General features: G+C 37.9%; 2 protein-coding genes across 2 annotated transcripts in view; one reads left to right on the top strand and one right to left on the bottom strand.

Annotated features, from left to right (window-relative positions):
* rbks (ribokinase) overlaps positions 1 to 8,990 on the bottom strand; it is a 72,061-nt gene extending 63,071 nt beyond the window's left edge. Inside the window, exons 1-2 of the mRNA XM_057859708.1 lie at positions 8,937 to 8,990; positions 4,402 to 4,463 (exon numbers count right to left, since the gene is read on the bottom strand). Of these exons, the coding sequence (XP_057715691.1) occupies positions 4,402 to 4,463 (62 nt within the window). The 5' untranslated portion in view covers positions 8,937 to 8,990. The remainder of the gene's footprint in view (positions 1 to 4,401; positions 4,464 to 8,936) is intronic.
* A 217-nt stretch (positions 8,991 to 9,207) lies between these two features.
* The window catches only part of babam2 (BRISC and BRCA1 A complex member 2), a 113,020-nt gene continuing 108,028 nt past the window's right edge, over positions 9,208 to 14,199 (top strand). The window contains exons 1-2 of the mRNA XM_057859411.1: positions 9,208 to 9,312; positions 9,642 to 9,797. Coding sequence (XP_057715394.1) covers positions 9,661 to 9,797 — 137 coding nt within the window. The 5' untranslated portion in view covers positions 9,208 to 9,312; positions 9,642 to 9,660. The remainder of the gene's footprint in view (positions 9,313 to 9,641; positions 9,798 to 14,199) is intronic.

The raw sequence follows: 14,199 nt of genomic DNA, 5'->3' as shown, positions 1-14,199 counted from the left end.
AGTTGAAGACTAATTCTAATGCCAATACTTTTACATTTTGTATGCCTTTTCTTTCTTTCTTTCTTTCTTTTTTATTTATTTATTTATTATTATTATTATTTTTTTTAAATAATGCTGTTAAAATTGTAAATTATGTAAAATACATTTTAAACAAGTCGAGAAGTCTCTACAGTGAACTTTGGCAGTAGGGGGCGCTGTACTTCTTTAACAATAGGTTAGACTCCTGGCAGACTCTGGCCCTCCTTTTTCTTCTGCTCCAGCAGTGATGGCCGTCAAACAAGTTTTTATGGCATGACCTTGTGTATTTGAGAGGAACAGGGACATTTATTTATGCACAGTATTTGTATGTATTTGTGTATCTGTATTTGCAATATATATGTCAGTCATTTGCAGCGACACGCATCTACTGACTTTTAAGGACAACTGGATTTTCCACTTCAAAGCTATGCATATCACTTTGAAGGGCTTGAAATATATTCCTGCTAGCGCTGCTATCCGCTGTCTGACCTCCATCTATAAAGCCCCCCCCCATGACACGCACCTACTTTCCCAACACAGGCAATTTCCCGTTAGCTTATTACAGTTCTAACTGCTGTTCTTGGAAGCAAAATATGTGGCAAATTTGGTAGTTAATTGTTAGAAAAAAGTTCTTTAATGAATTATGGTTCATAACACTCACCTTAAAGATTTTTAATTACATCTCCTAAGATTGAAAAATATAACATTATATAGGAGAAATGTAGGTCATCAGTTCGAGACTCCTAAAGATGACATTTTACCACATGAGCTGATGATCCTGTCATTCCGTCCAAAGTTGACTAAAAACATTGAGGGTGACAAACTGTTTTCAACTACGAGTAGCCTAGCCTGTGACTAACAAAATGTGGGAAAAGATCCTGTTTGGCTTGGAAATCTCACCACTAAGAAGGATGATGCAACTTGAACAGTTTAGGACATACAGACATAATAATTAGGTACAATCTTTAGATCTTCAACCCAACATCATCTCTCAAAGACCAGAACAATTATTTGGTCTCTGTAAACATTTGGACTGTCTTGGACAATAAATCTTACAATAGCAGCTGGCTATTAACTAAAGACTGTTTAGAAGTACTGTAGATCTCTGCTGACAATTATTTTTAATTGATGGCTCCAAGGTTGTGAAGCAGAAATATATCATTGATGAATGTTGTAGGCTTTTAGGACAAGCAATGAAAATCCAGAACAGAAGCCATAACTAAATTTAAACTACTTCCTCTATTTTGTGGCGACAGGAGTCTTGATGGAAAACAGCTAATCTTTTCCACAGAACAAGTAAAAATAACATTGCTGATGGAAAGTTGCAATTATTCTTATTAATAAAGGTTCTTAATGTTAAGCTTGAGAAGTAATTAAGAGCAAAATAAATTGCACCAAACCTGGTGATATGTTGTGCTACCTTTATTTGCTTTTATTGTTGAAGGAAAAAATGATGTTACCGTTATCCAACATAGTATATGGCGGAAAACACAGACAAGACTGAAAAAGCAGTTTCTGCCCTTGCACTCCTCTTTAAAAGAAACTGCTGTATTTTAAGCCAAACCAACTTTTGTGTTTGATAGAACAATATGTCTATATGCTGCAATAGCAGATTCATTGCGCAATAAGCCCCGAACAATGTTTAATTTGTCCGTTTTACCCTGAAAACCCCAGTTTACAGACGTCGCGCAACCGCTTTTGTTTCAACCCAGCCATAAAACGAAGGTAATTAACTATATTTATCATTTAACGTCTTTCATTTTTAGCTTAGAATCATTAATTGATGTCTCATATTTCATTAAAAAACTACTTTAAAAAATTATTCACTCAGATATTTTAAACTTTTTAAAAGATTATGTCACAATGAAAAAAATGGCATCTGAAAAAAGTCACGGATATCTACCTCATAACTATCGCTTAATTGTATTTTTTTTTTGTTACTGTTGCATTTTTTGAAAAAAAAAAAAGTTTAAAAGGGTAAATATATGAAAAAGAAAATCTCGACCACTCCTTGACGTCTGCGATTTCTGCATCGCGACCCTCATTATATTACCATGTTTCACCCGTAAAATCCCCCCAAAATCCAGCTGTAGCCATTCACAGCTGTGTCTTGACACTCAGTGATACATGCTACATGGAGTTTTGGGATCGAAACAAGGTAAGTACGCGATAATATCTCGTTAAAGTCATGGCGTCTGTAATTCTGCTCTCGCGTGCTCTCACCTCTAAATAGGGTTTTGCTGTTTAAAAAACATTTTTTTTTCCCCAAAATGCCCTCCTGTTCAAAATTTTTCTTCCCCCAGAAAATTAAGATTTTAAGCTTTTCAATAATGTATCATACATGCATACCGGACAATTTTGAAAGTTGGCCAAATTGGGTGTCTCAGAGCGGAACTTCAAGTCTCCTGAGTGTTTTCCGCCATATATATTTTTAAAAGTTAAACATTTTTGCCAACGATAATATCAGCAACCTAAGCTTATTACTTTTCTGTACTTCATTTGACCTATTAAAATTAAGGACGGCGCATCTGAATCCAATACAGTGGAACATTACGCATAATAAGGTCATTTGGCCTTGTTTTTTTTTGGAAATACTTAATATTATTGTTACTTCATGAAATGTGATACATTCATTAAAATGTGTGCTCTACTGTAAATAAAGTGTTCATATTCATAAAACAGACCCAGTACAAAAAGTAAAAATATATACATATGAGAAAAAAAACAAAAAAATATGCAACACACAACCTACAGCAAACAGTGCTACCTTGTTTTCTAGTGTGTCACAGTGAATGTTTTTTTTCCCAGTTATATTACCTCACTTGTTTGTTTTTTCTTTTCTTTTCTTTTTTTTTTTTTTTTTAAATTTGTGCTAAAGCCAAAATCTGAGTTAACTTCAAATACATTGCCACTCAGGGGGAAAAATACAAATAAAAAAATAGGAGCCACTGTCTGATGTAATTTTCATATGTTTATTGAGAGGGACTAACAGTCAACACACAAATACTAAGTGAAAATACTCGCGTGGAGTATGGAGAAGACACACCACACAAATCATGTGGTAAACGGCCAACTGGACTGACTCACTCACTAAGCCACGCCACTTAAAGGCCCACATCCTCACACAAATGTGCCACAATGTGTGCATGTAATTTTTGGCTTATACATACTATGAACTGAGTTTATTTCTTAAATTATATTATTTTATTTGGTCTAAAAGGGTTAGGGTTAACAATTAGAATTGCTATTGTCATATATGAGCGTACACTAAAAATGAATTACTGTCCGACATTAGTGTATAATGTATTTAACGTATACTCATAATATATAGAAATCTTTTAAAAGAAAGAATAAAATAATCTGTATATACAAAAAAAAATCACTGTCAATTCTTTCCTTGTATTTCGAAAACAACTACTTTTCAGGAAATGGAACCAAAAAAAAGCCACCTTGATTGTGTTACGAAAAACATTGTTATACATTGTATTATAGTTAACTTAAATTGTTGCACAACATCAACACAATCCGTAATCATGTTCAATCGCGAGTTTAACTTACTAAGAAAAAAAAGCTGCTGATTTATTCCGTAGTGATTGAGTAGAATATTCCAGACAACAGTGCCCATCAAACTTTGATTAAAGAAAAGGCTTTTCTACTTAAGAAATGTTTTCTTCCCATGTTATTTCAATGATCTGAAAGCCATTAGTGACAAAATAAAAAATTATGAGGTGACTCCAAAGTTCAATATGGGGAAAAAATAACCTGCTTGTGAAATCACAGTAACTACCTTCATAGCTGATGTGTTTACTTTTGTAACAAAGCATCTACAGCTAGTGGTTTTTGACAAAACAGAGATACTCAAACATATTCAATCCAACTAATTGCACCTGTATATTTTCTTGAAAAAATGGACACCTTTAGATTGACTGGGAATAATTCCACAAGGTTCCCAGGAAGTCGAGGGGTGATGCAGTTATACCACACTTTTAAGAGGTTAGCTCACAAACTATTTCTAACAACTGAGATTGTTGTATGAATTGCAATAATAACAGGTCATATAGTGACTGAACTCTAATCTTGATTTGTGAAATGCTATGAAATCTTTGGATATACAAAGTTTCGGCCTAAAGTAATAGCACATACAGTTAGTGAATGAAGAAAAATTAACTTACTCACAGAAATTACAATTTAACCAATATGTTTTTTTCTGCATGCCTACACTTTAGAAGTTGATGAGTTTTGTATTACCTTTTATTCTTATTACAAATTTAAGGACTGTTATATGTTGTATTTTATAAGGCAGTACCGTACTAAGATACATTCAACCATAGCCACTAGCCAGTATTTTTTTTAATTATGGGGCTGGGTTTACTCTTTACTTACCTGACCAAGTCAGTCATGCAAGAACCAACCACTATCACTTGAAACGCCTCTTCAGTCATCATCTGATGGGACACATTTGTGTTATTTTGGCTAAAATTGTTCCATCAAAATCATATGTTTCATTTGTGAATGATAACATGATCAGTTATTACTGCTACATTCGGGAATATTAGAATGTTTATACAGCCAGACTTTTTGTTCTTTTTTTTTTTGTAATAATTATAATAAAATAATAATTGATTTCTGGAGATACAGAATTTCAGGTGAGATAAGAAAACTAGTGTCTCAACAGCCAATGAACCTAAATTGATTGATATAATATCCTGCAGCGGCCTGTACATGAAAGGGACTAGAGATGAACAGATTATCGGCCAGATACTGAGCTTTTTGAAGCATACTGGCCTTAAAAAAAAAATGGCCACGAATAGATCAATTAAAAACTTTGATTTTTACTTCGACACAAGAAGAAGTCTGCAGTAGCTGACATAATAAACACTGGCAACCCAGGACTACCTCTCGTCTTTTTTTGTTTGGCATTTACAACAAAGGAAGGTAGGTAAAAAAATTAACATTTCTGTTATACTTTATTGAAATTAAGGAAAACTATTTACGCTACAATATTTTAGGGAGCTATTTAGCTGTTGATATTATCAATTTTATTAATTTTTCGTACCACTTGTCCTTACAAGGGTCGCGGGGGTGCTGAAGCCTACCCTAGCTAACTACAGGCAGGAAGCAGCGTACACCCTGAACTGGTTACAAAGTTCCTTCTCCAAAGTATCTCTCATGGTCTTCCTAGTCCAATTTTAAATAATTAGCATCTGCTCTGAATAAAACTAAAATAAACAAAACACATTGGTCTATCTCACGGGATAACAAATAAGGTAAAAATACTCTTCATCATTGGCTGAGTTGGAAAAGATCCAGTCATGTTGGTGTTTTACATGAGTATGTGTAAGTGGGGTGAGGGTGGGGGGGCCACTTCTATGCTAGATGACATGAACACACCGCAGCCAAGAAAAGTCTTTAATTAATTCAATCCTCTGCTTGTATCAGAGCTAATGCTAGTGTGTTAATCTCTTTAAATCTCTTCCTCGGCAGTGGAGGACTTGGAAAGCCTGGCCGCTGGCTGTAGGATTCTTTACTTGCTCTTTTTCCACATTTCACAACATATTGTCTTTTCTCTACACGCAAGTAAGTGTTAGAAGCAACCAATGATTCTACTGCCGAAGAATATCCTCAGATACTCATTGTCCAATCATTTTCAACTAAGATTTTTTTCCCCTGAATTAAATACTGATCCATCAAAGCTGACCAGCTTCATCTAAAATTCATAAGGTTTTCCTTATCCGCAGGCAAAACGGCATCTCTGCCAAATAAATGATTGTAAACAAACAAGACAACCATTTTAGCAATAGTATTAGAATCTAAGAATACTTTGTAATTTGCTCTATTATGGTTACAAAATAAGTTGAGAACAAGTAGACTAATAAATAAAGAAAATTATAACAAGATAGTTCTTGTCATTCTTTTTTTTTTTTTTTGCCATTGTCTCTTTTGGCATTATTACAATAATATTGTTGTTTGCTTTTCAAACTGTTGGGGGATATTTTAGACCAGTAGGTCACAGGCTCAAACTAATTTAATCTCGTGTGTTTGGTTTCAAGTGCAATATGCGTGCATAGAAATTATGGTCCGTTGAATTTCATTTAATTGAGTCAAAAGTGAAAGAAGGCAGCACAGTGGACAACTGATTAGCACAGGGTTTAAACCCAGGCTCTGGTCTTCCCATGTGCAGTGCACGTTTCCTCCGATCCTGTGTGGGTTTTCTCCGTGTACTCCGGTTTCCTCCCACATCCGATATGGTATGTTAACTGAACACTCCAAATTGTGTATATGTGTGATGTGAGTGTGGATGTTTGTCAGTCTATTTGTACCCTTCAAGTGGCTGACAACCACTTCTGTTGTAATAGGCTCCTGCAACTCTCGTGAGGATAAGTGGTAAAGCTAACGCTATGGAGTTGTAAATTAAATACCAGTGGTATAAAGAGTATTATTATTATTATAAAAAAATTTACAGCTCATGATGGAATTATAAGTGGTAAGGAAAGCTTACTTTTTGAAGAAATTCTGAAACTGAAAGGGCAAGACAACACCTCGCTTAAATGATATTCATATAAAAGGAGCTGCGCAAAGTAAAGAGTATGAAAATTGTGAATTTCTTAGACTTCTGATAATGGGGAATATAAAATTTTAAACACAAAAAATTACAATTTAAGGGTGAAGCCATTTTGTTGTGTCACATATACTACCCACGCATATACACAGTAACTGACTGGAGCACAGGGACATGTTAAAATGGGTATTGATGACATAATGAGAAAGGATGGGAAATTTGGATTACTTACATTTGATTAGCTAAAATAGTGGCTTTTATTTAATGTTCTGACACGCCTCCACAACATCGCGTGGACATCGGGGACAGTGCCTCTGGATTAGCAGACCGGGGTGGTGGTCCCGCTTTTTAAGAAGGGGGACCGGATGGTGTGTTCCAATTATAGAGGGATCACACTCCTCAGCCTCCCTGGTAAAGTCTATTCAGGGGTGCCAGGGAGGAGGGTCCATCGGGAGGCTGAATCTCTGATTCAGGAGGAGCAGTGTGGTTTTCGTCCCGGCCGTGGAACAATGGACCAGCTCTAAATCCTCGGCAGGGTCCTCGAGGGTGCATGGGTGTTCACCCAACCAGTCTCCATGTGTTTTGTGGATCTGGAGAAGGCGTTTGACCGTGTGCCATGGGGAGTCCTGTGGAGGGTGCTCCGGGAGTACGGGGTACCGAGCCCCTTGGTAAGGGCTGTTCGGTCCCTGTACGACCGGTGTCAGAGTTTGGTCCGCATTGCCGGCAGTAAGTCGAATTCGTTCCCAGTGAGGGTTGGACTCCGCCGAGGCAGGCCTTTGTCGCCGATTCTGTTAATAATTTTTATGGACAGAATTTCTAGGCGCAGCCGAAGCGTAGAGGGTGTCCGGTTTGGTGACCTCAGCATTGCATCTCTGCTTTTTGTAGATTATGCAGTGCTGTTGACTTCATTAAGCCGTGACCTTCAACTCTCACTGGAGCGGTTTGTAGCCGAGTGTGAAGCGATTGGGATGAAGATCAGCACCTCCAAATCCGAGACCATGGTCGTCAGTCGGAAAAGGGTGGAGTGCCCTCTCCTCTCCCCCAGTGGAGGAGTTCAAGCATCTTGGGTTCTTGTTCACGAGTGAGGGTAGGAGGGAGCGGGAGATTAACAGGCGGATCGGTGCAGCGTCTGCAAAAATGCGGACTCTGCACCGGTCCGTAGTGGTGAAGAAGGAGCTGAGCTGAAAGGCGAAGCTCTCGATTTACCAGTCGATCAACGTTCCTACCCTCATCTATGGTCATGAGCTGTGGGTCGTGACCGATAGAACAAGATCCCGCATACAAGTGGCCGAAATGAGTTTCCTCCGCAGGGTTTCCGGGCTCTCCCTTAGAGATAGATGAGAAGCTCGGTCATCCGGGAGGGACTCTGCGTCGATCCGCTACTCCTCTGCGTCAACAGCAGCCAGCTGAAGTGGCTCTGGCATCTGGTTCGGATGTCTCCTTAACGCCTCCCCGGAGAGGTATTCCGGGCATGTCCCACCAGCAGGAGGCCCCGGGGAGAACCCAGGACATGCTGGAGAGACTATTTCTATCGGCTGGCCTGGGAACGCCTTGGGATCCCGCCGGAGTAGCTGGTTGAAGTGGCTGGGGAGAGGGAAGTCTGGGGTTCTCTGCTAAAGCAGCTGCCCCCGTGACCCAACCCCGGAACAAGCGGAAGATGATGGATGGATGGATTATTTAATGTTTTTCTCCACTGTACAGAAGAAAAATAACATTCTGTGCCTTTTCTTCTATTTATTGGAAAAAAACAAATCTTTCCGCTGTGGTGGACATGATAAAGATGTTGTCTTTTCGTGACTAGTATTCAATTAAATTGAATTTGTTTTGCATTTCTTGGTGATTTAACAATGAACAGAAGCTAATTTAACAACAAACTAAACCTGTTGCCCAGTCATTATTGATGTTATTTAGCATGATTTAATTATTATTATTTTATTTATTGATTGATTGATCACTTATTATGTTAAATTATCATGCATCAAAAGTTGCTCTGTGAAACAGACGTCAAACAGACTGGAAATTAGGTCACTCCTCATTTGCGAAATGAAAACTATGCTGTGAGTTTGTGATTTCAAACGTCGTTCACTTTAAAAATCCGCTAATTATTGCAAGGTTTAGTCTGACTTTGGAATTTAATGATTTGTCACTGGTACCATACTTCATGAGTTTGGATTTAGTACCTCAGCATGCAGATATAATAGTACTGTAAATCCTTAACCAAAAAAAGTAGTATACTACTAGACTATTACGCAGAATAAGTGCCAGTAGTAATGTGACAACCTTAGAAATATGGTAACCTTGTGTAGATAAAACAACGACAATATTTATGAATGCAACCAAACTTACAAAACACGTTTACCTTTTCTGATTGCAAAAGAAGATGATGCAGGGCGAAGTACGTCGCTAGAACGGTGCTAATTGACAACTACAAAAATTATGCCTGAATGATATAATTGAGTGTTCAACGAGCTTACTCATTTTTTCTGACAAATAAAAATCTTTAAAATAAATTATGTCACTAGCTGTGAAAATTAAATGTGTTTATCATGGCATGTATGTGGACTTGGGAATTATTGCTTAGGTTTTTTTTAAACAGGCATTATGTTAGACTACTAAGGAAGGTCTTTTGATAGGACCTAAACAGAGTGCACCCGGAACTAATGCAGTATGAAGTAAACACAGAAGTCAAAATTTAAGATTTAAAGAAGACAGACTACATTTCCAGCTTTTGACAGGTAATATTATTTACACAACATGAAAGTTGAATAAAAAAAATAAAAAAAAAAGAGTGCGTGTTATATAGAGGAACATATATTCATTTAAATCTTGATACTCTAGAAAGTCATAAGCCAAAATGCTAACAACTGTCCTCTTGGATAAAACCACTCGTTTCTGGAACTGTGTCAATAAATAAATGACTAATGAAACTACCAGAATGATTTATTTTAAACCTTCACCGTATTCGTATGCTGAAATCTTGTCCGTCAGACATGTTTTTAAATAGTGCACTTTTAAGACCAATCAGACCAAACACATTTTTATATTGGATTTTGCCTATTTTCAGATTCCTTAAGGTCGATGCAATGAACAACATGTCGCCGGAAGTTGCACTGCACAGGATCTCACCAGAGTTGCGACCCTTACTGTGTAGTGTGGTGCGTAATGGCCGTGTGGGACTCGACGCCACTAATTGCCTCAGAGTCACAGACCTCAAAACAGGGTGAGGGTTAGTTTTGAAGTGTTGTCACAGATTCCTTCAAATAGTAATTTAATTACTGATTACTGATTAAGCCTCAAAGAACTAATCTAGTTACTTCACTGATTACTTCATTATCAAAGTAACAAAGTTACTTTAAAAGTAATTTATAAGTTACTTTTTACCAATTTTTCTCCCGTTGCCGCCTCAATGTAAGAATGACAACAGAAAAAAGTAATCGCATGTAATTGAGTTTTCGGTAATTGAATTTTAAGGGGAAGATTAGAATTTTTCACACAATGCTTAAAGTGCATGTGACACGAAAAAGCATGTTTATTTCATAATACACGCTGTATTTTATGCTCCTGAATGATATGGACCGCTTGGATGCGTGTGGAAGCGATCGCTATATTTATTTAGTTTTTTGAATCCCGCGCCATGAAAATGAGTGACTTCCTGCTTCGGTCTTGCATTGAGGAGGAGGGCGCTGTGACGTGTACGGGAGAGTCCTCTTCACTATAAAGCCGTACTGTTGTGTATGAGGACTAAGGATTCAGCAGATTTTTCGGATTAATATGTTTATTTTTCGCATCACGCCAGCCAAACGGCTGCAGAAAAATCTTGCTGTATAAGGGAGAGGCGTGTGCGCCTTTTTGGAGTTTCAAAAGGTTCCCATTCACCGTGATATAGGGCTGGGCGATATGGCCTTAAGTACGTATCACGATAAATTGAGCAGATTTACCTCGATAACGATAAATGACGATAAATTCGCCCAAGCAAACTGTTATATAATTTGAAAATTTGAATCAATGCATGGAATACAAATTAAGTTTCTCATTAAATTTATTTACCAGCTTTCAATTTAACAATTGCACATGCAGTCTAAACATTAAGTATTAAAAAAAATCTTGTAAACAATAAGAATTCTTGTGTGAACATTTATAACAGCTTGTATGACTTGAAAAATATCATCACTTGAATTTCATTAAATTCATTCCGCATTGTTATACACTAGATAGTGGCATACGTTTAGATATTTAGAATAGATACAAATACGACACATCCACCCGCCCCCCAGAAATTATACTTAATTAAAAAATAAAATGTTTCACAAACCTTTCCTTTCTTTTATTCAGCTCAATTATTTACATCTTATGATTTTGGAAATCCCTACAGTATGCAATAAATAATATTCCTGTTCCCAAGCACTGTGCTTACTGTACTGTAATTTTTACAAAAAATAAACAATACATAGTTACTCCCCGTCATCTAGGACGAGCCACTTACAAGACTAGCACTGTCGTGTTTTACAAATATTGCTTTGAACACATCTTCACAGACAAAAGCAATGACACAGGCTTAAAGAGGTCAACTTTAATTGTGTAAATCACACTTAATAACGACACGATCTCCTGGTTGAAATAGACGACATCCACTTAATTCTATTGAAGATATGTAATGCTGAGGCAATTTGTCAACTTTACTTTTAAAAAGAAACGTGCACTGTTTATCCAGTAGATGGGGCTCTTGCAGTGTGTCAAACAGTGATTCAATTTAGGGCAATTGTCTTAAAAGTGGTTCATTGTTTCAGAAAGCCTCGGTTTTTCCATCTCTATCTGGAACCCGTCAAGAGTTTACTTAATGTCGGGTGAAAGTTTGGTGAAGCTAACTTAAGCCCGACTTCATCCCGTTTACTTGTAGCGTTAGCCGCTAGCGTTAGCTGCTAGCGTTAGCCTACCGGGCTTCTGTTTGATTGGCTTCCTGAAAACCATGTGACTCCAAACGTAAGCACACTGTCTGCTTTCTTAAAGGGGAATGAACATAGCCGAACAACACAGAGTCAAAGCGGGATGAAAAGACTATATTTTCTTCTTTTATTAAATTACCGAATTTACCGACATGGTCCAAATTACGTCGGTCATCGTGAAGAATTTCGGTAACGGTAAATTTTCGGTTTACCGCCCTGCTCTACCGTGATATTGGCCAAAACAAGCCCTACTACCGTGGGAGCATTGGACTTACGAGGAAGTGAGTAAAAATCTTGTTTTGTATTATGTCAAATACAAATACAGCGATTACAAAGTAAACACGACAAACTTTCTTTAAATAAAGGACTTCTTACGTTTGATCATTGATAGACATGTAAAAAGCTCTCCTCATGCACATTAGCTGCACAACAACTGCAGCCGCCCTCCTCCGGGGAACGAGCTGTAAATGGCGTACCGCAAGCAACACATCACTTCCGCTCATTAATATTCATGACATTAGCTACTGTTGCTAAGTAGGGACAAGCCACCGTTTGTCCCTAATAGGAAATGAATGGAAATTGTGTACGAAGGAGATGTTTACAGAGCTAAACCTACCAATTCTCTCCAAAAATGATGTGCCTGGTGCCAAATTGACTGGCAAAGATGTGGAAGAACATAAAAATGTTCAGTTAAAGAGATGGCTTTAGTTTCGAAGGCTGAAAAAAACGAAAAAAACGAGCCGACCTAAGCATAGCTTTAGCTTTTTTTATCGACGCGACTGACAATGACATTCTTCTGTTTCAACAAGCTGTCCTTTACCATCAGCCCTGTCTTTCTTATATATCCTCTGGTTGTCCTACGTCTCTTACCGTTCTTGGGGGTAATTTAGTTAGCTTTGTGTAGCGATCGCAAATGCTACTCAGTGACAGCCAACGAACACTTTTAATTTTTTCATTGATAACACATCTTAATCCTATAATTTATTTACACTTCCCCCTTACTAATGCTGTTTTTTTAATATATATAACAGAAACGGTAACAGTGGCAGTCAGATACCTTTGTAATTCTTTTCAGGTCATTCATTGTCAGACAGAAGCAGTGCGGCACAACGTTAAGCTAAAAAAATAAGTTAAAAATATAAAAATGGCTTACCTCTTTGTCCTCTGAAAGACCATGCCAACCCAACATAATGTTTACTGCATATGAAACGTGAATGGATATCGCCGAGCTGGTGTTAAAGTCCGCGCAAGTTGATTTGGTCTTCACATTTTTTCCTCCCTAGTTTTTGGTTTCCGGAAACGTATGAAGAAAACATCCTTCATGTGTTGTAATGTCTAGAGTCGTTTATACAAGTTCCAAAAAAGCAATGCGTGATCGGCATGTTCGTTTTTGAAAGATTACCGGAGAAAAGTAGCACTAATTACGTTGGGTCTATGCGAGGGCGGGTCTATAATGTCCCACTTCGGCTTTACTTCCGCTTTACGATGCGACGTCACGGTCTAAAAATAGCCTGCGTGCGGTACGCCATTGCTCTTCGCCGGGCGGTTTACCGATCCGCGAAGACAATCGACAACCCAGTCGTCATGTCAAATAATCCGAGCTAGTTATGTGTGATTTTCCGCTTCAAAGACTTTGAAACATCAATCGGTTCGGGTTAGCATGTCGGCTAGCTGTCACGCCTCTTGGTTTGTTTACATTCGCCGAAGCCGGGGACGGGAAATGACATATGTCCGATTTAGGTGTCATAAACTATCGCTCAGGAGGTGCGACAGTAAAGGTGAAGTCGACAGTTTTGACCATTCTGGAGTAATTTTGCCATGTCGTCCTGAATAAGTGCATTTTTATTATTTCATATTCCATTTAGCACAAGACTGTTGTCATGATCATGCCATTTATTTAGCAGTTGGGGAAAATACTTGGATAAAAAGAATATCCTGTAAAAATATTGAAGTAAAGAGACAGAAACAATGACATTTTGCAGATCTCTTCGTCGCGTTTTCCTCGTTGTGAATAGTTCCCCCTCGACGGGCTGACTGGTCCTTCTCAAGCCATTTATTTAGCTATTGGGGAAAAATACTTGGATATAAGTATATCCTGTAAAAATATTGGAGTAGAGAGACTGAAACAATGACATTTTGCGGCTTTCTTCGTCACGTTTTCCTCGTTCTTGAGTAATTCCCCCTCAATGGGCTGTATAGTAAAACCGATGAGCCCAGTCTCCCGCAGACGTCATCCACCTGTTGGGGACGCTTGAGCCCTATAATGGTAGGTGTGGCTAACCGGCAGATTAAAAGACTAACTTCTCGTCATCTGCGCTTTGCTAAATTGTTGTATATAGTCGAATTGTCTCAAAATATGATTCTAATTCACATAATAATGCTATTTAAGACTTTTTTTTCTCCTGTCGTATGCTCTTTAATCTTCGATTAAACGGAGGTTTAATTAGTCAATGGAATTAATTTCAACCACCATTGACTCGCGCAAGCTAAGCCACTCCGGAGCCCTGAAACTAACAAATAACTGAAAAACTACATGGAATTTCTTGAAATCAACAAATCAACTCCACTGACTAATTAAACCCCGCTAACTGGAAGATTACGGGGCCGTTTACATGGTGACTCTCCGAGAATACGAAAAATTTCAAATTTGCATTTATATGGTTCCGTCTCCATTCGAAC

Source organism: Corythoichthys intestinalis, chromosome 15 (assembly GCF_030265065.1).
Source record: "Corythoichthys intestinalis isolate RoL2023-P3 chromosome 15, ASM3026506v1, whole genome shotgun sequence".
Lineage (NCBI taxonomy): Eukaryota > Metazoa > Chordata > Actinopteri > Syngnathiformes > Syngnathidae > Corythoichthys > Corythoichthys intestinalis.
Note: the sequence above shows the minus strand (reverse complement) of the source record. Positions and strands in the feature narration are given on the sequence as shown.